At 45.0% G+C, this 26481-nt stretch overlaps 1 protein-coding gene across 2 annotated transcripts in view; it reads left to right on the top strand.

Moving 5' to 3' along the window:
* The window catches only part of RAB5B (RAB5B, member RAS oncogene family), an 82670-nt gene that overhangs the window by 23665 nt on the left and 32524 nt on the right, over positions 1-26481 (top strand). The window contains exons 1-4 of one of the 2 annotated variants that reach the window (XM_029594764.1): positions 5210-5409; positions 18136-18393; positions 18800-18951; positions 19483-19605. In XM_029594764.1, the coding sequence (XP_029450624.1) occupies positions 18231-18393; positions 18800-18951; positions 19483-19605 (438 nt within the window). In that variant the 5' untranslated portion in view covers positions 5210-5409; positions 18136-18230. Of the gene's footprint in view, positions 1-5209; positions 5410-18135; positions 18394-18799; positions 18952-19482; positions 19606-26481 lie in introns of those variants that run through there. The other variant, XM_029594763.1, reaches the window with a different exon arrangement.

Raw genomic sequence — 26481 nt, 5'->3', positions numbered from 1 at the left:
CTGCCTCCATGCATCCACTTGTTACCAAGTTTGAGGGGCCTTTTACACTTACATCCACCAGTTCCCTGGGACCTCAATGTAGTCAATTACCTGATGCGGGCTCCATTTGAGCCTTTGGAGTCGACATAGCTCAAGTATCTAACTTGGAAAGTGGTTTTTCTAGTAGCAGTTGCTACTTTGTGCTGTGTAAGTGAACTTCAAGCTCTAGTGCATTATCTTCCATATGTGGAGTTCTTTCAATGTAAGGTGGTACTCCTGAACACTTCCCAAAATCTTGCTAAAAGGGGTGTCCATGTTCCATTTAAACCAGTGAGTTGTACTGCTTATTTTCTTTTCCCTTCCTCATGTGTGACAGTGAGAAAGCACTACATATATTAGACTGTAAAAGAGCTCTGGCTTACTATAAACGTTGCATAGGAAAGCCTCTCAGCTGTTTATATCTTATGATCCAAACTCACTTGGCATTGCTGTAAGCAAGAGGACCTTATCCAACTGGATTACAAACTGCATTCAGCATTGCTATGCTTGCACCTGGGCTCGATATCACTAATCCAATCAGTGCTCACCAGGTTAGAGCTTCCTCAATTGCACATCTCGGGAAAGTACTCATTCAGGATATTTGAAAATCTGCTACCTGGTCATTGGTGCATGCTTTCACATCACACTACTGTCTGGATAGCCTGGCTGCTTCAGACAGTGCCGTTGGACAGGCAGTGCTGCACCACATGCTAAAACAAAGTCTGCATTCCATGGTGGAGTCTGGCTTCTTGCCAGTAAATGTTCTTCTACAACATGTGATGGCATCACCGAATGATGGTATATAAAACTTGATAGATAGATAAACCCTCAGCTTGAAACGCCCCACAGATTGTGGCTAATTCAGCCTGCTATATATGGGAAAACACTGTTTACGGTAAGCAAACTTGCTGCTCTCTGATATGCTGCTATTTATATGCTGTCACAGTGAGTGCCCATCTCAGCACTGCCGCATCATAGTGTAAAGTTCTTGCTTACTGCAGGCTTTCCCCATTCTATAGAAGCCCTCTCCAATCCTACTATTCAGAGACTTGCTGGTTCCACGTGTTCATGGACTTACTAGCTCTTATGCTCACACAGGCCCACTGGTTTATAGTCCTTGCTCATATACAATGCTTATTGGCTCGCTTGTTCTCTCTCACTCACACACATGCCCACTTGCTCTTACTCATTCACATGCTTTGGAAACTGCAACAAGCCCAAATGTATTATGCATTGCAACAGTGGAAAAACAGAAACATTCCTCAAAACATCAATCAATAAAATCGAGAGATATAAAACATTCATAATATTAAAACCAATGTCAAAATAGCTGACAAATTCCATTTTTTAAAGTCATGCAAATTTGTGCTAATATTTCCTAGACACCAATAAAATATTTCAAAATAGCAGACACATGAAATAACACCCAAAAACTTAAAATAGGATTAAAAAATCTCCAGTTCTCCATACCATAAAATACCTGGGATTTTTTGCTTTCTAGTTGCTCAAATTGTGGCCCCCCTTCCCCCAAATCCACAAGTCTGTATCCTTTCTCCTTACATGCAGGCTCTCTCTCAGGCATATGCAGGTGCTGTCTCATGCGACCCTTTCACATACACAGGTGCACTCTCACACACATACAGGCTTGCGCTCACACACACAAGCTCTCAGGCCTCCCCCTTTCTTCTGGGCCTTCTGCACTGCTCCTCACTGCCAGAGGGGAGGTCTGCTGGAGGATGTGGGGAAACTATTAGTATATCTGGGTTTGAAAAAGACTTGGACAAGTTCTTGGAAGAAAAGTCCATTAACAATTAAGGTGAACTTGGGAAAATTTCCTGCTTATTCCTAGGACAAGCAGCTTGGCTTCCTATCTACCTTTTGCAATCCTGCCAGGTACTTTGTGACCTGGATTGGCCACTGTTGGAAACAATACTGTGCTTGATGTGGAAGGATTCATTTCCGGCTGCTCCTCCAGGCCTGCACATGGTGCTGTGAGCTGCCTGACCTATCTCTTCTCCTCACTCCCTGCCCCGCCTTGGCATTTATCTTGCTTTCTGTATAGATTTGTATTTTTACTGAGGCAGTCGCAGTAGTCAGTTGCCAGAGCTTGGCCCTACATTTTGGTCCTCATACTCTGGCTCCACTGCTATATTCAGAGGTCTTTATTATCTTCAGCTTCTATATTCATCTTTTCTGTTTGTTCTCTTTCCTGTGTTCCTGATATGTTCTGCTTTTTACCCTGTTTTCATACTCCCTTGTCCTAAGTAAGTTTAGGGGTGCAGGGTCCTGTCTGCTACAGGACGTTTCCAGTTCCCCTCCCACTTCATGATCCTATGTTCAGGAAATGTGTTCTCAGAAGTAGACTTTATTAGGTTAGGCAGGATTTATCATTTAGAAGATAACAATTCCTGTCTCTAACATCCTGGCCTCTAGGCACAAGCTTACTCTAAAGAAAGCTCTGTACTATGGGTGGTTTCAAACATGCCATAATCCTTAGCCTGCCAAATATATTAATACTTATGGCTAACTTACCCCCGGTCCCAACTTCAGGCGATTTCCCTGTTTATCTCTGAAGCAGGCTTTGCCTGGAGAATGTGGGCAGGGGAAGAGGCTTGCTTCTGGTACTGGCAGAGCTGCCAGGCTGCTCCCTCTGTTCACCCGCTTCAGACTGCATGCCCCTATCTGACCCTAGGCAGGGCATCTCCTGGCCACACCTAGTATGCTTTCAATAGCAGAGGTGGTTGGGGCTGCTTCGGGTCTGTGCTTTCTCGTTATTTGTCTCCCCCCGGTCTTATACTTTCCAGCTGATTAAATATGCATAAACTCGTGCATAATCATAGTGGATGGGAGGGACTTTGCCAGAATGCAGGTTTTCCCCTTCCCCCTTTTCTTGGGGAGGGGGGTTCCTGCCACATCTGTGGGCCAAGCTGTATGCCAGTGTCAGTTTTCTCCATTTCAGAATGCTCCCCCGTTGGCTGGTCCATGACTTCTGCTTATGAGCTTAAGTTGCTATATTGTCACTCTGCCTTGGTTTTATTTACATAGGAGCTTATAAGCAGACAGATCTTCAGTTCTGGTTTAAATTTCTCATGTGGGCAAAGTTTTTCTTTAGCTGTGACAGTTTTTGGGCCTGTCTGCATCCCTCTTTGGCTATTATGATTCATACTTGGTGCTTTCAATGGTTAAACATGAGGTGCCTAACTACATTTCCCCTGCTTGTGCCTATCAGGCTACTATACAGGCCTCAGCTGTATGACCACCAATGACGATATCAACATGAGGTAGGAATAATGTAGCAACAATAGTCATTGTACTTATAAGGAATCTTAATAGTAATAATAGAATGGGAGTAATGTAATAGAAAAACAGTGAATAAAATCATTATAATGAGGAAAGGCAAAGTAGTAAAAGTATAATGAAGGAAAATAAATGGGGACTAGTAACAGGAAATATATAAAAGGATAATTAAGAAATAAGGAAATAAATTCTCATGTGATGCATACTGTAAGAACATGCCATACTGGGTCAGACCAAAGATCCATCAAGCCCAGCATCCTGTTTCCAACAGTGGCCAATCCAGGCCATAAGAACCTGGCAAGAACCCAAAAACTAAGTCTATTCCATGTTAAATATAGAAATATGAGGTAGGCACATCATCTCAGGCGTGAGATAGTTGTGTGTGCAACACTCCTTTCCCTAGTCTGGAAAGTGACAAAGTATGATCACTGATTATCCGGTTCCTTATACAGTTCTAGAGATGGGGTTCATCGGAGGTCTCGAAAGTGCATTACTTTACAATGAGATCTTTCCTTTGTCTCATGAGGCCCCTTACTCTCTTAAAGAGGGTGATTTGAAAATAGCTGCTGGGCCACGATCACCATGGCTAGGGCAGGTAAGGCATAAAACAGGATATAGTCAGTTTGTAAAAATCTTCATCTCTGGAATCATAGTTGTAGTCAGCAATTTCTGCTGTCATGGTCTACAGTCAATTCCACAGTGTGAGTCTTTATAGCCTAAAAGATATACCAGGTTTTCATCCTTTGATTTCATGGCCCCAAAACACGTCCAGGATTTCTTCCTCTGTGGGAACCGGGTCTGGTTCTCGGTAGTATAATAAGGACATACTCCCTACAGTAACTATTGAGTTCTTAGGTATGGTGACTAAAACATTACTGGGTAAGGGAGCCTTACTGGTAACATCATGCTTGTTAGAAATAGCAAGCTCTTTCAGTGGGGGGCTAACTAACCAAATATTTACAACAACAACCCTGATTTTGGAGAATTCATCATACTTTGTCATGGTAATCTTACATTTCTCTTGGACGTAGTCCGTGGATAGGCCTAAATTAGGAACAAAATATTGCTGTGGGTTGTTGCTCTGATAGGCTAGAAGGACAGGGGTGTCTACATTCAGGTATACATTTTGTCCAGGTACCTAAATTAATTACTTGTTTGAGTTAGTAAACATACTCAGTTACTTTGTCTTTAACAAATTATGTTAAATTGTTACCTGTAAGGGCCCAGCCCAAAGTTTTTTGTTTGATGTAAACCGATACAATGTGTGAACGGCTATCGGTATAGAAGAGAAGTTAAATAAAAAAATAAATAAATAAAATAAAATGAGAAACAAATTCAAAACATACATAGCCTCCATACTCTCGATGTCCACATACAGAGAAATAGCATTACCCATATGATAAGCAGTCTAGACCTGGATAGGCTCGATGTTACTTTGAGTAATTTTAGCGAAAGCATTGTAATGACATCTGGAGAGACTAAATAGGTTGGAATCTGTCCTTTCATTAAGTTAATCATGCTGTTGGCAAGCTCTCTAAACAAGTCATTGGTGAGTGCTTGAATGAGCTGGATAAAACGGCAGTCCTTGCTTAGCACGGTTTTAATAGTGGTAATGTCCTTTTGTTATGCTCGGTTGCTTGAGAATGTATTTTAACCAAGGTGACTGTTACTTGGTGTGTTATCTTGAGAAGTTAACTGTTTTTGTTTGTGTCTTTTCAGTTTACATATACTTTTTCATATTGTCCTGCAGTTCTTTAACAGTGTTCCATAAATTTTTTTATGGAGGTCCAGCGACACAGACTTTCTGGGTGACAATCTGAGACCGCGTGAGGAGGAAGCCTGGGGTGCCTTGCATCATTATGTCTGAGGGACCAAGCTCGACCAGCTTGGCAGCTTCTGCTCCTATCATTGGCAGCACTAGGATGATTGGCTCTTCATCTGAAAAATAGTAGAGAACTACTAATCTGCTTTATTGTTAACGTCTGTGTCACTGGGAACATTTTGATCCACAAATTTGAGGGTGACGAGGACTGAGCTGATTAATGTTGGACCCATTTAAGGATATCTTCACCATCAGGATTTGTCTTAATTCAAGTAAGATAAGTGACTGAGACTTTATCCACAATTACACAAAAGTCCTTTCCAGCTGGGCAAAAATTTGCATTCTTTGGCTTTTTCTTTTCTCCCCATAAGAGAGTCTGCTTTAAGAAGTAGCTAAAAGCTCAGGGACTTTCTTCAGGGCTATATCTTAGATTGTAGGTGGCTTGCCGTGCCAAAATGCTGTTAGCATAAGTCCCAAAGTGCTCTTTGAGGGCGAACTCAAACATGTCCAAGACCCTTTTACCTCAGTGGGGATGCTAGCTATGTATGGTCTAGCTTCCTCATTGAAACTCCGTGGGAGTGGGCCACCCAGTCTTTTTTAGAATGGGCATCTGCTACCTAAAAAATTTCATGCAACCTTGTTAAGTGCTACAAAATATGAGCCGGAATTTTCCTTAAAAGCAGTGATTAGTGAGGTTTGAAGCTCCCCCTATTGTTGGGTGGTGGTAAGCTGGTCTGGGTGTGGGCTTCTGATCCCAGCACCACTTCTGGGAGGATGGGAAGGGCAGCTTCCTCTCCCCATCCCAGGCTGTATGTGGGAGGGGCAGGTGTGTATCTCTCTTGCCTATGTACTGGCGAGAGACTACAGCTGTACTTAGCTAATACTTTTGCTTTGTCCCATGCCTTGAGCTTTTCCCTTTAGTTCTGGTAATTTCTCACATTCTTGGGGAAAAAGGCTGTCTGTGGCTCTGTCCATTCCTCTTTCCAACCCACTGATCCTTAGAGGTGTAGGGTGAGGGGCACTTGGGTGGTATTAGAATATTCTGCTGCCTGAATGCTCTGTTTCAGGGAGACAGGGCTTGGCATAACAGCTGTCTTCTTTCAGTAACTGGATCATACTTTGGGACAGCTGGAGCTGATAGCCCGGATTCATTTAAATTAAATAATTCCTGTTTCTCCATTTCTAAATTACATTTTTCTTATAACAAACGAAGTTGAGCTATGCTTTGTTGCTTATCTTGCTTTTCTACTGAAAGCTGTTGGGTTAATGTTTTACTTTCAGCTTTTGCTAATTCACTTTCAGTAAAGTGCATCAGCCTTTGCAATTCAAGCTCTCGGATTCTTCACTGTCTTTCAGAGTCTTGAAATTCCAACTGAGTGAACTTCTTGTTCCATTTTTTTAAATCACTATTTTGGTTATCAGTCATAGCTAATTTCAGTTGTAGGTCTGTTGGTTTTTCAAAGACTTAATCCTCTTGGTGGGTTTTAATAGCCATTTCTAATTCCTGACTAATATGTGAATTATCTTTTTGCAGTAATTCTCAAGAGCAAAGTATTATATGAATATGCTACCATCTTAAGGGTTAATTTACTCACTAACCAAAAATTTCAATGTCCGGTAATTAGTAACATTTCCTAATTTGTAGGTGTTTCCCTTAAATTCTCTAGGGTAAGTGAGATCTGGAATTGCACATCTTATTTCTTAGTGAAAACCTGCTTTTTCACGAACGCTTTATCTTCTAAATCTATTAAATCTAACTGTGCATCTGATGTCATCTCTGTGGATGGGGTGGCCTATACTATCTTGGTGGAACCTCCAGACTAAGTTTAGGGGTGCAGGGATTTGTCTGCTACAGGACACTTCCTTCCCCTCCCACTTCACTTCACGATCCTAAGTTCAGGAAAAGACGATATGTTCTCCTCAGAATTAGACTTTTATTTATCAGGATTAGCAGGATTTAGTATTTAGAAGATAATTCCTATCTCTAACATCTTGCCCTCTAGGCATCAGTTTTGATGAATTTCAACTTTCTTTAAATGGCTTCATAGGATTTTGATACAGAGAATGATAGATTGAATTCTTAAATTGAATCCTAATCTTTGAGAAATCAAAACCAAATGAGATGATTCAGGAAGAATCTTGGTATATTTTTCATGATATAGCTAAAATTCGTGTATATCTTCTGCAAAAAAGGATGGCCATCTTCCAGTGGAGTTATGGAAGATGTATCAGTACCAGAACTGGATAAGGCATAGAAGTATTCTGTAGTGCTGATGATCTTTTAGAATCTAAAGATCTGGACAGTGCTGATCTCTTCGTCTTGGAGCCAGATGTTGATGGTGCCAATCGCTTTGGTGCAGAATCTGATACTACTGACGTATACCTTTGGTGCAGAACTTGATGTTAATGGTGCTGAATGTTTTGGTGCGGTGTCAGATGGTGCCAAGAGCTTCCGCTTTTAGTTGATGACTAGTCTAGTCTGTGGCCAAAGTGGGAAGGGTGGCAATCTCAGTGCTTAGGAGCCTCTGACCTATTTTTTGTTTCTAAACTCTGGTCTCTTCAGAGAAGCTCATCTTTTTCTCATTTGAGCCAGTCTCTCATATTTCTGCTTTAGCTCTCAAAACATGAGTGCTCTGAAGTTATTTTACCACATGCTTTTAAATCATAGTAGTTCCTAAACACTGATTACAAACTTCATGGATTTCCAAGCTGTCCGTCTTATGCTTACAATTAGTACAAAGTTTGAATGATTTCTTGACATGGTAGAAAAGAAAGGTAACCTAGCCACTACTTTTTTTTTATATATCATGTTTTTGGGACTGAGGAGAAAGATGGAGAATGTATTTAAAAAGTTTGATAAATACAGGAATGAAAAACTAAAAAAAAAAAAAAAAATGGTGGCGGGAGAGTAGGTAAGTAAGCTTTTGAGCAATAGGAGGATAGAACAAATAAAATGAGATCATACAGTTGATGTAATGGAAGATAACAATTGCTATATATATTTACATGTTTCCAAAGGATCAGCCTGTGCTGTCATGTCCAGTGCGTGCACTCCCTCTCCCTAGCTGTTATTTCTCATTATACACTAAAATGCTTGGGAAAGCAGCAATGTTCCCTCCCTCTGAGTTCTTATCAGCCTCAGGTGCAGCTGTGTGGCCTTCATTCTCTCTCAGGTTTTAATATGTTAATTGCTTGCTTTCTCATCATAAACCTACTGGAATAACTGAAATACACTCTTGCCTGTTCATAAACATTTCACAGTGCAAAACGGTAAAATAGTTCACGCAGGTTAGCCTGTGGACTTCAAACTAGTCTATCTGGGTGAGAACTCTGAATCCATACATCCTAACCTCCAAATACATTCTCAGCAAAAATAACAAAAAAAATAAAAATCCTCCAACAGCATGTTCCATGTCGGTGCTAATGCATGGCATCAGACTTGTGTGGCTGAATTTCATCCTGTTTGTCTGTGGAGAACTAGATCTAAAGTAGCTCCCATCCAGCTCTTGTTGGTTCTAGGGCGAATTGCTCCATGAAGTACTCGTCATGTCTAAACTTTAAGCAACTTATTTGGTTAATTGAAGCTTACCATTATTATTGTTTCCATCCTTAGTAGCCTATATAATTCCACACTTTAACCATCTTGGTCGGGTGGATAGTAGTAAATCTCCACTGTTAAATTTCAGTCATGCATAGTGTTGTGTTTGGCAGTTTGTGGGCTGCTCTTATGAACCACTGCACTTTCCTCCCCGGCCTGTTTCTGATGCAGCAAGACACTGCCAGCCCCGACTAACCATGCTTTCCCTTAGGCATCTGTGCACAGATATCATTCTATTTATGGGCCTTTTGTTAAGTGCTAGGCCATTCTTTGACGCTTATGTCCAGGGATACAAGAACATTTAGATTTTTGTAGAAAGCATAATTTTTTTATTGATCAGTATAAGTATTCTTGGGAGATGCTGATGCCATTTCTCTGACAAACTATCAGCATATCGTATACAGGAAGTGATCCTTCTTTTATAGATAGCATACAATATTGTACTGGGTTAGAAGATTCTAGAGTTGCATGACTGCCTAGAGAATAATTCACATTGGTTGTCATGTCAACAGCATAAGATCATCCCTAAACTGCCCTGATTACTTCTCCCAGGTGGGGCCCATTTACCATCACTCTTTAGATAGTCCTTTGTTCTATTAGAATCTTGCTGGTCAGGGCAATTAACACATCTGAGGCTGTTTATAGAAACCCCTGAGAGAGAGTGCCTCTATTGTGACAGTATAGCCTGAAGTTCCCTCCATTGGCTTCTGCTTTGTGTGATCCTGTAATTAGGCATCACAGTATGGAGCCAGTTTTGACTGCCTGTCCAGGTGTTCTGGGAATTTTTGCAGGTCAGGCTCAGCAATTGACTTTGAGGTCACATAGGCTGAGAGCAGAGGATTCTGGGTCAGTTGCCTTTCTCCATGTTGGTTTTCAGGCTCAGGTACTCATCACTTTCCTGTTCTTCCCTCACTTCCTCAGCAACCTAGCAGTGCATGTTGCGCCCCAGTGTCTGGTGTTCGGTCTTCGCCATTCGCATTGCCTGCCTGTTTCTTTCCTTGGATGGACCTTTGATACAACTGACTGTCACCTGCATATGACCTATTTTACCACGGACCTTCTACACTGCCAGCAGAGACCATACCTAAGTCCTGCCAGTCCCGGCATCAAAAGGCTTAACCTGATGGGTATGTGGGCTGGTATAGTGAAGGTCCTGATCAGTCTCTGCTTCACGTGGGTCTGCTTGCTGATGGTAGGAACCTTCAGGGCTCCTCAGTGCAGATAGAGCCAATCCTTCCTCGGTCCACAGATGCAACACATGGAGAAGCCAATATTCAAAGTCTGCAATGGATAACTACTTTGGTTAACTTTAACTTTAACCAGAGAAGTTATTCCAGATATTCTGCAGGATAAATGTCCTGCTGAATATTCCTGAATAGTTATCTGGGTAAATCTAATAGTCTAGATTTGAACATCGCCTGTTAGGTTGCAAAGTTTTTGCAAATACATACTTGGATGTACTTTGAATATTGCTGGTTGTCAATTATTGCTGGTTAAGCAGTGGTAATATTAAAAGATAAATATTATTTAGGGTTGAAAATCCTTCCTACCTCTTCCCACCCCTCTCCCAAGTACAATTAAAAATAATGTAAGGCTGCTGCTTTGGAGACCCTCCCACCCCCAAAATCTTTCCAGGCAACTGGGAGCTCAGATCTTGTATCCAGCACTGTCTTTAGTGTTGGTCTAATGGCAGTACTGGTCCCATAAACCTCCAGCGCTTCCATCAGAGCAGCACTGGGATCTGGACACAAGATCCGAGCTCCTAGTTATCCAGGAAGGTTTTTGGGGGGTGAGGTTTCTAAAATAGCAGCCCTTACTCTTTTTTTTTATTTCAACTTTGGGGAGGGGGGAACAATCTTCAGGCCTGAAGGCCCACAACTTTAGTACTGGCGTGGGGAATATTTGACTGGGAAGGGGCCATGGGATCAGGTCACGAGGCCTGCTTGGGAGGTGGAGGTTTTTGTGTGTGTTCACTCGTTAACCAGTGGAGTTTTTAAAATATTGCCCATTAAAGTTATCCTGGAGCATGTTCCCGAATAACTTTAAACAGTCTCCCACTCATGTCTTGATATAGCCAAGAGGATGTCTCAAGGCAATTGCAACCTGAGGCAAGGTATGAGATGGCAACTCCCCCGCCCACTCCCCAAGGCACAGGTCAGTTCAGTGAGAAGGCCTATTAGGAAAGGAACAAGCCAAGCTGTTATAGATCCTTGTAGAGAAACTACAAGCTAGCTGAATGCGGTCTGTATGCATGCATACAGACCGCCACTAAATATGTAATAAAGAGCCATAAAATATAAATAGAACATGCAAACAAAAACTGAACTGGAAATCACAGCAAGCCAGACTCTATGTAGTGCAACAATAAATAAAAAAACAAAACAAACCCCCCCCCCCTGAAATATCAAAACATAAATAGAAACATAGAAATGTTGACAAAGGACCAGTTGGTCCACCCAGTCTACCCAGTAAGCTTATGGTAATATCTAATGCACCCTGTAGGTTACTCCTTGCTTATCAGTTTCCCATACCATAAAAGACAGGGTCCTCATTGGTTGGTGTATGAATACAATTCCCCATTATGCATTGCCATTGAAGCGGAAAGCAATGTTAGAATTGCATCAACAGTATCAGGGCTTATTGGTTTAGGGTAGTAACCGCTGAATCAACAATTTTCCCTCATACTTGTTTCCCCAGACCGTTTAAGTCAGGGCCTTTTGTCACTGTATGAATCCAATTCCCCTTTTCCCTGTCATTGAAGCAGAGAGCAATGATGGGGTTGCATCAACATTATCAAGGTTTATTGATGAAGGGTAGTAACCGCCACACCAATTAAGTTACTCCATGCACTCTACTCTTCCCCCCCCCCCCTCCCCCCAAAATCCCTCAGCCTTTAGGGATCCACAATATTTATCCCATGCAGTTTTGAATTCTTAAACTGTTTTGGTTTTCACCACCTCTTCCGGGAGGGTATTCCAGGCATCCAGCAGGCATCAACATTACTCATAACATATCAAATAAAATTAAGAAATAAAATATCGAGCATAAAAGTAAAACCTTACTAATAAAGAATATTTTATAAAAGGTGAAAACTAGAATAGCCAATTAAAAACTCATAAATCATTTTTTTTTAATTCAGACACCAATAAAATATTTCAAAACAGCAGGTACATCACACATACTTCAATAATTAAAACTAATAAAGACAATAAATACTCCCCATGCTCAATACCTGGGAACATTTGGCTTCCATTCACCCTGAGATTGTGAATTTGTGACAGAGGGTGTGGGGATGCACAAATTTCATATTCAAACAGTTTAATACACATACATACAAATACATTTTTATTAATTAAAAAAAGTTTTTATATACGGTACCCTTCAAGAAGCATTGATTGGGATGGTTTACAGAGTTCACATTTGCAGTATAACAGCATAAACTCAATTTAAAACAGTGATAACAAATACAAAAAGAAAATAACAAGAGTTTTATATTTATAAGTAGGTTCAACAAAGTACCTCTGCATAGTTAGGTGTAAAGAATGGTTCAGTTCTATTGATATAAAAATAAAATGTACTAGCCTTTGTCAAAAACTATTTGTTTTTTTTCTCTCTCCAGCTCTTTAGTGTTGGGTATTAAAAGGAGTGAACATGCTCTCTCCATTAGGGCCTTTTGCTTGCCTTGAGTTCTTTGGCTGCTGGCCCTTTTTTCAGCTGCAGTGGCCCTTCTGGCTCTCTCCCTTTTTACCACCACTGCCTTCATCCTCCAGGTGTGAGATCCCCATCCCTTCCCCCCTCCTTTCCCTCTCCACTCAACACCCTTCTCTTTCTTCAATGTACTCCTCGTACCTCCTCACACCTCCTTTTATTCACTCCTTTTTCCATTGATAAGCAGTCTGAATTAGCCATGCTGCATGGATGATGTCATCAGGTGGCACTAGGCGGAGCAGTCTCTCAAAGCTTGTAGAGCTTTCATCACTACTGGGTATGTGTGGCTCTTCCGTGCTAATCAGCGTTTCAGAAATCTCCTCAATCTGTTTTTATCCGCATGCAGCACGAATGGTGTATTTGGTCTTCAAGAGAATTTTTGTCATCTCAAAAGATTTGCTTAACTGACCCCAAAAAATCCCTTTTCAGTGCTATTATGGCCCAGAAAAAGATACCCAGCTATAAGTACTGCTCCTGTGGCCACAATTATTTTTGTGCCGAGACTCTGGCAGAATGTCACCTGGGGCCCAGCATCAGTGAGCAGAGAAAACAGCACACCTCTGGATAGAAGGTGCCCCCTCTTTGCTGGCAGGAGTCTCCTCGGCATCAGCCTCACAGTGCATCCTCAGGTACAGACCGTGAAAGGAGATCCTCCCTTTCCTCCTCTGGACGGAGAAAGGGTGGGTCTCTAGAAATGGTTCATGTGTCAAAAGCATCATCGAAGCAAAGGACCAAGCGGAAGCAAAAACAGCCAACGCATATCTCATCCAATGCACAACGCACAAAAGAATGCTCCACATGATACAACATCTCATGTGGCTCAAGATGCACCCCGAACAGCACATAGTACGACACAATCGGTGCTGATGGTGAAAGAGCTGCACCAATCCAAAACAAATGGCACAAAAGATCTAAGCAAAAAGACCATGTCAGACAACGCAACAGTACAAGAAAAGACAATGTCTCTCTAAGGAAAAATCAAAACTAAGGATACAGGTGCTAGGGAAAAGTTTCACACACCTGAAAAGGTGCATAAATCCCAAATGCCATAGGAGTCTACGAGAACCAGTGGACATTGAGCTTACTAGGGAACGATACCCCGCATCCCCAAACAGAGGCTTGGCTAGTACCTATACAGTTACCATTGGATTGCTCAGCCTATGACATTCTGGGCACGGCAATTCCTCTTCCAAGACTTCCTTATGGAATTTATTCTTCCTCCTTTCAGCTAGCTGCAGGAGGTCCAAATTAATTTCTCACCTCCAGCATGTGGTAGCACGAACTTTGTCTCCAGGCACTACAACCAGTCTGTTCCATTCTTCCATTAGGAACTGTGATGACCAACAAACAGGATCAAATATTGGTACCAGAGGAAGATCACAAAAAGCAGTTGGACAAAATACTGATATTGTAAGGAATTTCTTCTGTTTCTGCAGATACTGCTACCAGTTTTTCCTTCGGCGTATCATATCCTTCCAATAACTATGGAGGCAGTAATTCCAGGAGCACCACTGCTACTGCCTTCATCTCCTTCAGAAGAGAACAGAGAAGAACTTCCTTCATTGTTTGTCCCTTTAAGGGACTGCTTGCTGGTGCCAAAATCCATCAGCCCAATCCTCCCTTCTCCAGGAGAGTATTCCAGTAGTTCAATGGGAATATCCTCTGATCCACCAGAGGATTTAACCTACCATTTTTTATATTAAAAAAAAAAAAAAAAAAAAAAAAAAAAAGGCACATCTCTTAAAGAAGAGGTGTAAAGAGTGACCTCAATTCATGGGCCAAGGTGATGGGGATATTAGATATTGGACATACCGGCGGAACCATCATTTCTGCCATCAAACAAAGTGCTAGATAAAGTACTTCTGAAAGTCATGGGAATACCTCTTTTCGGGAGCAACAATTGCTTGTAAGGTGGACTTAAAATTCCGATTAAAGAAAACGTTAACAAACTGAGTGTTGCAATTACCACAACTCTGTAGTTGTGAAATCCACTATGAAGAAAGCTTAAAAAGGTCAGGTTACACTTGAACACATCACCAGGAAAAGATCACAAGCTCTTAGATTACTTTGGGGAAAAAAGTGTTCCAAAGCACTGTGCTTACCTAAATGTTACAACAGCACCAATTCTACATGGTACAATATCTGTATGAGTGTCTTCAAGGGCTAAAACCCTATATCAGATTGGAGGAGGGGCAGCAGATTATACCACAAACACTCTATGATCTGGAAGGAGGATTTACACAACTTCAGAATGTCAGCAGCTGCAATAGCAAGGCAAATGACATGGCTGAGAACTAGTAACATCAGCAAAGATGTCCATGAAAAATTGGCAGATCTTCCTTGCTTCGGGGGCAACCTATTCAGACAGAAGCTTTGTGAAACTGTCACAAATGAGCAAAATGTTGCAGTACAATCCCTATCCTTAACAGGAAACTTGCAGATTATACCAAAGCACTTCTGTCCCCAGTACAAATGGCCTTTTTACCCTAGGAGGTCTTGCTGACCTTACCAGACATACAGGCAAAAGACCTAACAACCTCGATGGCAAAATCCACAAGTGCAAACATTGAATACCCAGCCACTAGCCAAAAACCAGCAGAGTTTTTAGGCAGCATAGCGCACACATGGGAGGCAAAATCCAACTTTATGGAAAGGAGTGGTTGAATGTACGGACTAATGGGTATTTATAGTCTAGCAGGGATACCACTTGAATTTTCTAAAAAAAACAAACCTGATCATATCTCCATGTACCATCTTTCTTAAAAGAATCCCTTCTGATTATCCTGTCCCAGGAAATCAAAAATTTACTAAATTAGAATGCCATCAGAGAGTTAACCCCAGTACAGTAAGGGATGTTACTCCAAATACTACTTTATTCCAAATAAATTGGGGGGGGGGGGGGGGCCTTTGCTCCATCCTACTTATTCTGAATTTTTCTCAAAGATGTTTGACTTCCCTGGGGTCAGTAGTACCATTCATCCAACATAATTAGATGTGCTCTCTGGATCTTAAGGATGCATATACTTACATCCCCTAACACCCCCGAGGTGATGTCCCTCAGTTTGAATCAGAAATAAACCCTATCAGTACAAGGTTCTCCCGTTTGGACTCTAGTCTGCTCCCAAAGTCTTCATGAAATGACTAGCTGTGGCGGTGGCATACTTGTGACAATCGGGAATACGGATGTTCCCATGCTTAGATGATTGTTAATCACAGCCCATTCAAAGGAAGCTCTATGGTTGGACACAGGGCCATAATGTACCTAGAACAATTAGGTTTAATGATAAACTACAAAATGTCAAACCTACAACCGGCTCAATCGCTGCAGTTCATGAAAGCCTGTATAGAGACAGTTCAAACCAGAGCTTTTCTCCATGAAGACAGAGCTATAACAGTCTGTTGCTGGGTGAGACAATTGAGCCACAAGAACTCCACAATGGCTTGTCACATTTTGGTGCTCCTCTGGCACATAGCGGCAATAATGTATTCCCTCACGCATGGTTACACATGAGAAACCTTCAATGGGATCAGTTTCTCCAACCATTGACAATCCCAGTTCGAATAACTGATCAAATGAAATCAGGTATGCTTTTCTGGCTTCTACCAGAAATGTTGGAGAAGGGGGGCCTCATTTCAGTCAACCCTTCACCAAGTAAACCTAATTACAGATGCATCCCCATCTGGTCAAAACATAAAATCTCTGGACTTACAAAGAGAGAAAGTATCGTAAACTTCCTAGAATTAAGAGCAATGCACTATGCATTACAGTGTTTCAGCACTTGCTTCGTGAAAAGCATATAATCCACATGGACTCCAAATAGCTATTTCTGTGTAAACAAATAGGGTGCGACACAGTGTACAGTTATGGTTGCCGCATCTCAAAAGATATAGTTGCAATGGAGAAGGTACAGAGAAGGACGACCAAAATGATAAAGGGAATGGAACAGCTCCCCTATGAGGAAAGACTAAAGAAGTTAGGACTTTTCAGCTTGGAGAAGAGATGGCTGAGGGGGGATATGATAGAGGTATTTTAAAATCATGAGAGGTCTAGAATGGGTAAATGTGAATCAGTTATTTACTCTTTTGGATAATAGACTAGGGAGCACTCCATGAAGTTAGCATGTGGCACACTTAAAACTAACTGGAGAAAGTTCTTTTTCACTCAGCACACAATTAAACTCTGTAATTTGTTGCCAGAGGATGTGGTTAGTGCAGTTAGTGTAGCTGGGTTTAAAAAAGGATTGGATAAGTTCTTGGAGGAGAAGTCCATTACCTGCTATTAATTAAGTTGACTTAGAAAATAGCCACTGCTATTACTAGCAACAGTAACATGAAATAGACTTAGTTTTTGGGTGTTTGCTAGGTTCTTGTGGCCTGAATTGGCCACTGTTGGAAAGAGGATGCTGGGCTTGATGGACCCTTGGTCTGACCCAATATGGCATGTTCTTATGACAGGCTCTTGGAGCTAGTAGCAAGAAGTCCTAGTTATGGAACTGGGCAAACCTCAATGGAGCAATATTGCAAGCGACATATATCCCAGGATTAGAGAATATGGAAGTGGATAGATTAAGTAGAATCTTCGGCCCTCTCAAATGGACCTTAACACAGGAAGTTGCAGATAATTTCTTCCTTCGATGGGGATGACATGGATAGATCTTTGCAACAGAAAAGTAGAATGTTACTGCTCCATTTGTCCCAGTGCCGGCTGCGATCTTAATTTCATGGATCCAAGGGCCTTCTCTATGCCTTCCCCTGATTCCATTGATCTTTGAAACAATCCAGAAATTCATGTGGGATCAGGCCAAGATGATACTAATAGCTCTGGCATGGCTGGGAGACAACCATGGTATGTGAATCTCGTACAACTATCAGAAGTCTTCCATAAAAGCTGGGGAACAGCCCAACCCTTCTGACCTAGGAAGAGGGCGCTCTCCTACATCGTCTATAATCTTCTCTCATCCTCATAGCATGAATATTGAATGCATGGCCATAGAGCATTGGAACTTGCCAACCGATATCTAAAATAGTTATCCACTTGCAAGAATCTGGGTTGGGGTGTTTTTTTGGTTTTTTGGGTTTTTTTTTAGAATTGTAGTTGCTCAACTAGGATTTTTATTCACTTCTTTAAAGTTTATGGCGGGGATATGCAATGATTCAGAGAAGGGGTGGAATCTTGTATCTGGTGTCAGATGTGCTGTCTGTACAACACTCTCTCTGAAATCACCTTGTACAGCACCACCTAGTTTGCAGTTTAATTTTTCTCAGGAATGGTGTGTTTATTATCTGAAAATAAGTCTGTGTGAACCCACTTTTTTTTTTCCCCCCCCTATAATAGGCTATTTTTTTTCTTTTTGCCAATTTTATTTCTTCTTTTGGGTCCTTGTTATATATGCATTACTTACAGCCTATCATCTTGGTGCTGTGAAGTAGTGAAACTGCCTCCAGAGAACATTGATAATCCTTCATAAAATGAAAGGGGATAGCTTGTAGTCAGTATGTGAAACCAGAAAATGTGATGAAATTTTGATAAGTTATTGACTTTGATTTTGACATGCACCATTACACATTCACTTAGTAGCAAAATCATGTCATAGAACTGAGCAGTTAGATTTCCTTCAGCTCTGTAAAAATGGGTATATAGGTGATGCATGGAATCCTGCAAAGTGAGTCTTTGATTTGTTCTCTAAATCAGGAAATTCTGCGCTGCAAGGGGAAGCTGCCACCAGTCCTCAGCAGGCTGGTTCGTGTCCATCCGCTGGGGCAGAGGGTGCTATCTGAGCCCAGGCCATGACCAGCAGGGGAGCAACAAGGCCAAATGGGCAGTCTCAGGCCAGTAAAATCTGTCAATTTAAGCTGGTGCTGCTGGGAGAGTCTGCAGTAGGGAAGTCCAGCCTTGTGCTACGCTTCGTCAAGGGACAGTTCCATGAGTACCAGGAGAGCACTATTGGTGGTAAGTGCAGTACCCACAGGTTTTGTAGAAAAACAGAAGGATGGAGAGGGTGAAATGGCTTTGGTAGGGCAAGATAAATTAGAATACTATATAAATACATTTTGTACTTGGTCACTCAGAATAAGATTTGGTTTTCTAAAGTTTAGTGCAAGTGGAGGAAATTCCAGGTTTATAATACTGGAAATAGTCATTCCTTTATCCACAAGCAGCAGCAGAGCAAGCTTTCCTCCCTTCTACACGCATATACACACACTTCCCCACAACAGAACAGGTACAGCACGGGCAGCAGCAGGACAGGCTTCCTTCACACATGCACCCATTGCTCCCAACACAGAACAGGTGTAGCACGGTCAAAAGCTGCTGTTTTTCCATGTTTATTTTCTTCCTCTGATCTCCACTTCCTCAGCGGCCTTCCTCACACAGTCTGTCTGTTTGGATGACACAACTGTGAAGTTTGAGATCTGGGACACAGCCGGCCAGGAACGGTATCACAGCTTGGCCCCAATGTATTATAGAGGTGCACAAGCTGCTATTGTGGTCTACGACATCACCAACCAGGTACATCTGTTGCCCACATTTCCCCCGATGGTTTTAGCCTGTAATTTAAAGGGGAGTAGCCTGACTGGTACAGGGAGACCTCAAATCACATGGCTTAGATTGGGCATGAAGGCTTGTCAAATTGTATTTTCTGGAACATAAGTGTCATGATGGGTTAAGCCCATTTGGGGTCACTTGGAACTGCCCGGAAGATCCTTTCCCTGTTGCTCATTCTGAAATAAGGTGGCATTCCTCCTGGCCTGCTTGGCTAATAAGTCTTAATGGACCTGTCTTCCAGAAACTTGAAACCTCTTTAAACTCTGCAGTGCTATTTTCTTTACCACGTTCTCTAGTAACAAATCCCATAGTATAAAATTGGCATTTACCACATCTTCCTTAGGATTAATTAACTTCATACCTTTATGTAGAACTCCTTAGTGATGTAAACTTTCTGTAAATTTTCCCTGTGTTCAGTGATGCTGAAAGATTAGAGATTGAGAGCCACAAGTAGTTCCAGCCTTACCCCTTTGATGCGTTCATCTCCTCCTGCAGGAAACTTTTGCACGAGCGAAAACCTGGGTGAAAGAACTGCAGCGACAAGCTAGTCCCAACATAGTGATAGCACTAGCTGGGAACAAGGCAGACCTGGCTAACAAGCGCATGGTGGAGTATGAGGTGAGTGCCAGGATTGGGAAGGAGAATAAAGTGCCAACTTTTTTTTCTAATCAGAAGACTTCCAGCACTACTTGCATTCAGTTTAGAAAAGAGAGCTTTCAAAGCAGCCTTTGACCAGTTTCACTTTCTTCCTTAGTTTAAATTAAATCCACCCATTTTGCAAAACACTTCATGATCATGAATGAATCCATCTTTAAAAGGATTTGGAGTGGTAAATCTTAGTTAATGAATAGGAGAGCAATTATGAAAATATATAGAGAGTATTATATCCCAGGTAAACTAAACAGGGTGAGAATTAAAGAATTGATTTGTGCTGCTGGAATTGTGTTGGCAGGGAGTCTTCTATATTGTGTGTGTGGTGCCAATGCCTAGAAATCCAAACTTTTTGTACAAAAAAATATTTTTATCATAGATTCAGGCCTTGCCTTTGAAACTGGGGGCCAGCAGGGGGACAGCTGATACTTTGCACCTATGGGGAAGTATGTGTGGGTATTTCAAGATTAAATCCTTCTCCCAACTTAACCTTGCCCCCCCCCCCCCCCCCCTTTTTTTTTTTTTTTTTTCTTGTGGCTAAAAGTTCCTGTGCTGTGGAGCAGACTGGCCAATTTCTAGCTCTTCATTTTATATGGGTGAACTGCTGTTTCCTGTACGAACCGGGATCAGTCCAGACAGTGGGTTGAGCCTCCTTTCCAGCAGGTGGAAACAGACTAAAACTTGAAGGATGCCCTATATCAGGACAGAGCCTATCCTCTAACCCTTCAGTATTCGTCTGTCTCCAGCAGGTGTAGCATCTCCCCTTCAGTTCTCTGCTGTAGGCTAGTCAGCCTTTTCTTCTGTCTTCTTGTAGGCTCAAGCAAGTATTTCTTGTGGTTCTCGCTTGTTAAAAAAAAAAAAAAAGACGTTTTGCTTTTTTAGTGATTTTTCTTTTTTCTGTGTGGGAGACTGCTCCGTCTCCCAGCTCTTGCCCGGCTCAGGGGGGCTTTGCCCCTTTTGCGCCGCATAGCCTGAGTCCGTGGACGCTTCCAGGTGTGGGGGACAGGGTCTCGTCTCCCCCCCCATCTGGCTGCCGAGAGGGTTTTTGAACCCGCTGCTGCGCTCAGTACAAAAAAAAAACCAAAAAACCAAAAGTTTCAAACTTTAAATAAGTTGCAGGTACTCACCTACCTCTAACTTATTTGCAGCAGTTGACCAGCATTTTTTAATTTTTCTGGTCATAGCAGGCCTTGAACCGGCAGCCAGACAGGCAGGAGGCAGCAGGTTTCCCTCCTGCTCTGTCTGGCACTGCAGGCTGTCAATCAAAGCTTTTTTTCTACTTTTTTTTTTCTTCAGCCACGGCTGGACTATGTCCCGGCAGGCAGCCTGCCTTTCTTGTGGGCTGCCCTCCTCGCGTTTTTCGCGGCAGGGTCTTTGTTCTGCTTGCCTGCCGGGTGGGGAAGGTCCCTCCTCAGCAGGACAAGCAAATTTTAGCTTTTTCTCCCGGCATGGCCAGGCCTTTCCTGGGTCGGCAGAGCCCGGGAACGGCGGGCATGTTGGATTTTTCATCGGGGTCGATTTCAGAGCTCCCTGGGGCTGGGGGGCCAGATTTTTTTGATTTAACCCCCGATTTGAGCCCCGCGGACCCCCCCCCCCCCCCCGGTCAAATCCAGGGTCCCTTTTTCTGCGGATTTCGTCGTCCTCATGCATAAATCTTATTTAGCTAGCTTGCATGAGCAGGACGAAAGCCCCCCCGCCAAAAATCCCTCGCTCCGTGCCGTTGACACCTGGACTGGCTGCAGAGTCCCAGGGGCCGGTGCGGGTGGTCCCAGGGGTGCCCCCCCTTCCTCTCCCCCGGTGTCTCCCAGGCCCTCGGACCCCACAGTTTCCCCGGATTCGGCGGATGCCCCCGCCTTAGAGGGGGATGACCCTAGAGCCCTCCGCTTATTCCGTAAGGAGGAATTAGAGCCCCTCATTTCCTTTGTCCTGCAGGAGCTGGGTCTGGAGAGTCCTTCTGTGGATGATCTCATGGCCTCACTGCCCAAGGATATGAATCCGGTCCTGGGGGGGCTCTGGGCTCCGGCCTCGGCCCTTCCCTTCCACGCCATGCTCAAGCTCCTAATCCTGCGGGAATGGGAGGCCCCTGGGGGTGCGCTCCGTGTGGGGCGTGCGATGGATAAGCTCTATCCCCTCCCGGAGGAAGGTTTGGAGCTGCTGAAATATCCCTCTGTGGATTCTTATGTCTCTGCGGTGGCCAAACACACTACGATTCCGGTGGAGGGTTCCACGGCTCTGAAGGATGGACAGGATCGTAAATTAGAGGCTCACTTGAAGCACATCTTCGACGTCTTGGCTCTCGGGGTCCGGGCGTCTTGCTGTAGCAGCCTCGTGATTCGGGCAGGCCTTCAGTGGGTCCAACAGTTACTCTGCGCCCGGGAGCTTCCGCCGGCAGAGGCAGAGCAGGCTGAACGTCTGGAGGCCGTAATCACCTACGTATCAGACGCCCTCTACGATCTGGTCCGTGTGCAGGCGAAGGCGATGGTTTCGGCGGTGGCTGCCCGGAAGCTCCTTTGGCTATGCCATTGGTCAGCTGATCAGTCGTCAAAGACTCGACTGGGCACGCTGCCCTTCAAAGGTAAGATGCTTTTTGGAGAGGATCTCGAGAAGCTTATGGATTTTTTGGCTGACAACAAGGTTCATAAGCTTCCAGAAGACCGTCCTAAACCTGCCCGGTCTTACGCGCGCCCTCCTGTTCTCGTTTCAGAGGTCAGCGTCATTTCGCTCCACGGGTGCGGGGCGGTTCCTCGAGGGGTTCTTCTCGTGCTCAGTCTTGGTCGCAGCCCTTTCGTGGGAGGCGGCCCTTTCGTGAGGGCCAGCCCGCGCGTGCCACCCCTAAACCTGCCACGCAATGAAGTTCAGCTGACTCATTCCTCTGTTCCTTACCTCGGCGGACGCCTCTCCTTGTTCTTCGAGGAATGGGTCAAAATCACATCGGATCAGTGGGTCCTCGACATTATCAAAGACGGGTACGCTTTCGAGATTGTCAGGGACCTGCTGGATCTCTTTCTTTTCTCGCCTTGCGCACGGGCCAAAATGGATGCGGTGGTGCAGACTCTCTCCAAACTTCTGGATCTGGGTGCAGTGGTTCCAGTTCCGGAGAGGGAGATTGGCGCCGGCCAGTATTCTATTTACTTCACCGTGGCCAAAAAGGACGGGTCCTTCTGCCCAATCCTGAACCTCAAGAGGGTCAATCGGGCCCTCAAGATCCCTCACTTCCGCATGGAAACCCTGCGTGCGGTCATTGCGGCAGTCCGTCCCGGAGAGTTCCTTGCTTCCCTCAATCTCGCAGAAGCGTACTTCCATATTCCCATTCACCGCGACTACCAGAAATATCTGCACTTTCACATCCTCAATCAGGACTTCCAGTTTCGGGCGCTTCCCTTCGGCCTTGCGACCGCGCCCCGCACTTTCACGAAGGTCATGGTAGTAGTAGCGGTGGCTCTGCGCCGGGAGGGGATTCTTGTCCACCCCTATCTGGACGATTGGCTCATCAGGGCCAAGTCGGCAGTTTCCTGCCAACAGGCGGTGGATCGCGTACTGTATCTCCTTGCTTCCCTCGGGTGGATAGTGAACTTTTCCAAAAGCAAGCTTCAGCCCTCCTAGGAGTTGGAATTCCTGGGAGCCCACTTTGACACCCAAGTAGGCAAGGTCTTCTTACCACGGGCGCGCGCCCTCAAGCTGATCGATCAGGTCCGGAATCTGATTGCGCTACCTTCCCCGACAGCCTGGGATTATCTGCAAGTTCTAGGATCCTGGCTTCCACCATCGACCTCGTTCCCTGGGCCTTTGCTCCGTTGCAGAAAGCTTTGCTATCCCGTTGGCAGCCAGTGTCTGAGCAGTTTCACATAGTACTTCTGTTCTTGGACGTCGATGACTTACAGTGGTGGCTGTCTCTTCCTCATCTTCTGCAAGGGATGCCTCTTCAAGCTCCACAGTGGACGATAGTGACCACGGACGCCAGGCTGTTGGGCTGGGGTGCAGTCTGCCTCTCTCAATCCACCCAGGGAACCTGGTCGCCGACTCAGTCTCGCTGGCACATCAATCGACTGGAAACCTTGGCGGTACGCCTGGCTCTTCAGGAGTTCCTTCCCCTGATCCGCGGTAAGAGTCCTGTCCGACAACTCCACCACAGTTGCCTACATCAATCGCCAAGGGGGCACTCGCAGTCCCATGGTAGCCTTAGAAGCCAGCCGTCTCCTCTCTTGGGCGGAGCGACACGTATAGTGCCTTGCGGCCTCCCACATCGCGGGCAAGGAAAATGTTCAAGCAGACTTCCTCAGCCGTCAGTCACTCAATCCGGGAGAGTGGGAGCTCTCGGATGCGGCCATGGCTCTGATAGTGGACAGGTGGGGTCCACCTCACCTCAACCTCAACCTCATGGCAACTCTGCGCAATGCCAAGGCCAGTCAGTTCTTCAGCCGCTGGAGGGAGCACGGCTCAGAGGGCGTGGATGCTCTGGCTCTGCCTTGGCCAGCGGACGTCCTTCTGTACGTGGTTCCCCCCCCCCCCCCCCCCCGTGGCCCCTGGTGGGGAAAGTTCTCAGGAGAATCGAACTCCACCAGGGACCAGTGATTCTCGTCGGCTGCTCTCAAGGAGGAGGGCATCTTAATTCACCCATATCTAGACAAAGTCAGAGGATCTTTGCATGCACGTGGTGGCAGTGATACTGCAGTGTTTATGGTCCCTGGGTTGTGTTGTGAATCTATCAGTCACCTAACCCCCTTCGTAGGGTTTGGAGTTCCTCAGGGCTCATTTCCTAGCGTGTAGCAGATGGACTCAAAACAAGTGGGTATAGTGTGCTCGTGCTAGCAGTTGGAGACGGATCTGACGTCAGCACGGGTACATATACCCCCACAGGAAGTGTAGCAATTCAGTAATTTCAGTCTCCACCACTCGGCCCACCGCTTGGGATTACCTACAGGTCCTCGGCCTTATGGCATCCACTCTGGAGGTGATACCATGGGCGCGGGCTCATATGAGACCATTACAACGTGCCCTCCTATCTCGGTGGAGCCCACGTTCACAGAACTACACCACACACCTACCTCTACCGGCCAGAGTGCGGAATCAGATACGGTGGTGGTTGCAGCCCGGCCACATGAGCCGGGGGTCAAGAATGTCCTCCCGAACCTGGACCCTGCTCACTACAGATGCCAGCCTGACCGGATGGGGAGCACACTGTGAAGAACTCACCGCCCAAGGGCGGTGGAACAGAGAAGAGTCGAGGTGGAACATCAACCGGCTAGAGGCAAGGGCAGTCAGGCTAGCGTGCCTGCGATTTGCCCACAGACTTCACAACAGAGCGGTCAGAGTGATGTCAGACAACGCCACCACGGTGGCATACATCAACCGACAGGGCGGAACCAGAAGCCAACAGGTATCCCTAGAAATAGCCCCCCTGATAACTTGGGCGGAAGTAAATCTCCAGGACATGTCCGCCGTTCACATCACCGGGAAAGACAACGCCACGGCAGACTTCCTCAGCAGAGAAAGCCTGAATCCAGGGGAATGGCAGCTGTCGCCCACAGCTTTCCAGATGATTGTGGATCAGTGGGGGACGCCGGGCATTGACCTATTGGCAGACAGGTCCAATACTCAAGTTCCCAGATATTTCAACCGCAGGCGGGATCCGCTATCCCAGGGGATCGATGCCCTGGTACAGCCATGGCCTCAGGGGATCCTGCTATATGCCTTTCCTCCATGGCCCCTGCTGGGCACCATTATACACAAGATTCGGTGGCACAGAGGCCTAGTTCTTCTAGTGGCCCCGGACTGGCCAAGAAGACCCTGGTACGCAGACATGAGAAGACTACTGGCAGGGAATCCATTTCCCCTGCCTCCACACAGGGACCTGCTGCGGCAAGGTCCCATCCTCCACGAGGATCCAGCTCAATTCTCTTACGGTCTGGCCATTGAGAAGTCTAGACTGAAGAAAAGGGGATACTCGGAGCCGGTAATAGATACACTTCTCCGAGCACGGAAGTTCTCCACATCACTCACATATATAAGGGTCTGGAGAATTTTTGAAGCCTGGTGTGACACTCACAGCACCAATCCACAGGCCACTAAAATCCCTATCATTTTGGATTTCCTGCAAGATGGACTTCAGAAGGGTCTGTCCCTCAGCTCCATCAAGGTTCAGGTGGCAGCTCTGTCTTGCTACGGTCCCAGGAGTAACAGCAACACCATTGCCAAACATCCAGACGTCTCTCCTTTCCTGAAAGGAGTCAAACACATTCGTCCGCCACTGAAGTGGCCAGTGCCCCTGTGGAACCTCAACCTAGTGTTGGAATTTCTAGCGGGATCCGCCTTCAGGCCCCTTCGAGGCCTGTCTCTCCGTTTGTTGACCTTGAAGATGGTGTTCTTGCTGGCTGTGTGTTCAGCACGCCGCATCTCAGAGTTACAAGCACTGTCCTGCCGGGATCCGTTTCTCAGGATCACTCCGGAGGCTATCCATCTTCGCACGGTTCCTTCCTTCTTACCCAAAGTAATCTCACAATTTCACCTCAACCAAACCATATCCTTGCCAACCACGGAAGGTTTGAAGAAGTCTGAAGAAGGTCGAATACTGCGCCATTTCGACATTGGCAGGTTGCTGTCCAGATACTTGGAGATGTCAGAAGCAGTACAAAAGACGGACCATCTGTTCGTCCTTCACAGCGGGGGGAAGCGGCCTCATGGCCAACCATCGCCTGCTGGATCAAAGAAGTTATCAAGGCAGCATACGTAGAGGCGGGAAAACTGCCATATCTACAGGTCAAGGCTCACTCTACCAGAGCGCAATCGGCCTCTTGGGCAGAAACTATGATGCTGTCACCTGCAGAGATATGTAAGGCAGCGACG

This window comes from Rhinatrema bivittatum, chromosome 3 (assembly GCF_901001135.1).
Source record: "Rhinatrema bivittatum chromosome 3, aRhiBiv1.1, whole genome shotgun sequence".
Classification (NCBI taxonomy): domain Eukaryota; kingdom Metazoa; phylum Chordata; class Amphibia; order Gymnophiona; family Rhinatrematidae; genus Rhinatrema; species Rhinatrema bivittatum.
This window is presented reverse-complemented; position numbering and strand designations above follow the sequence as displayed.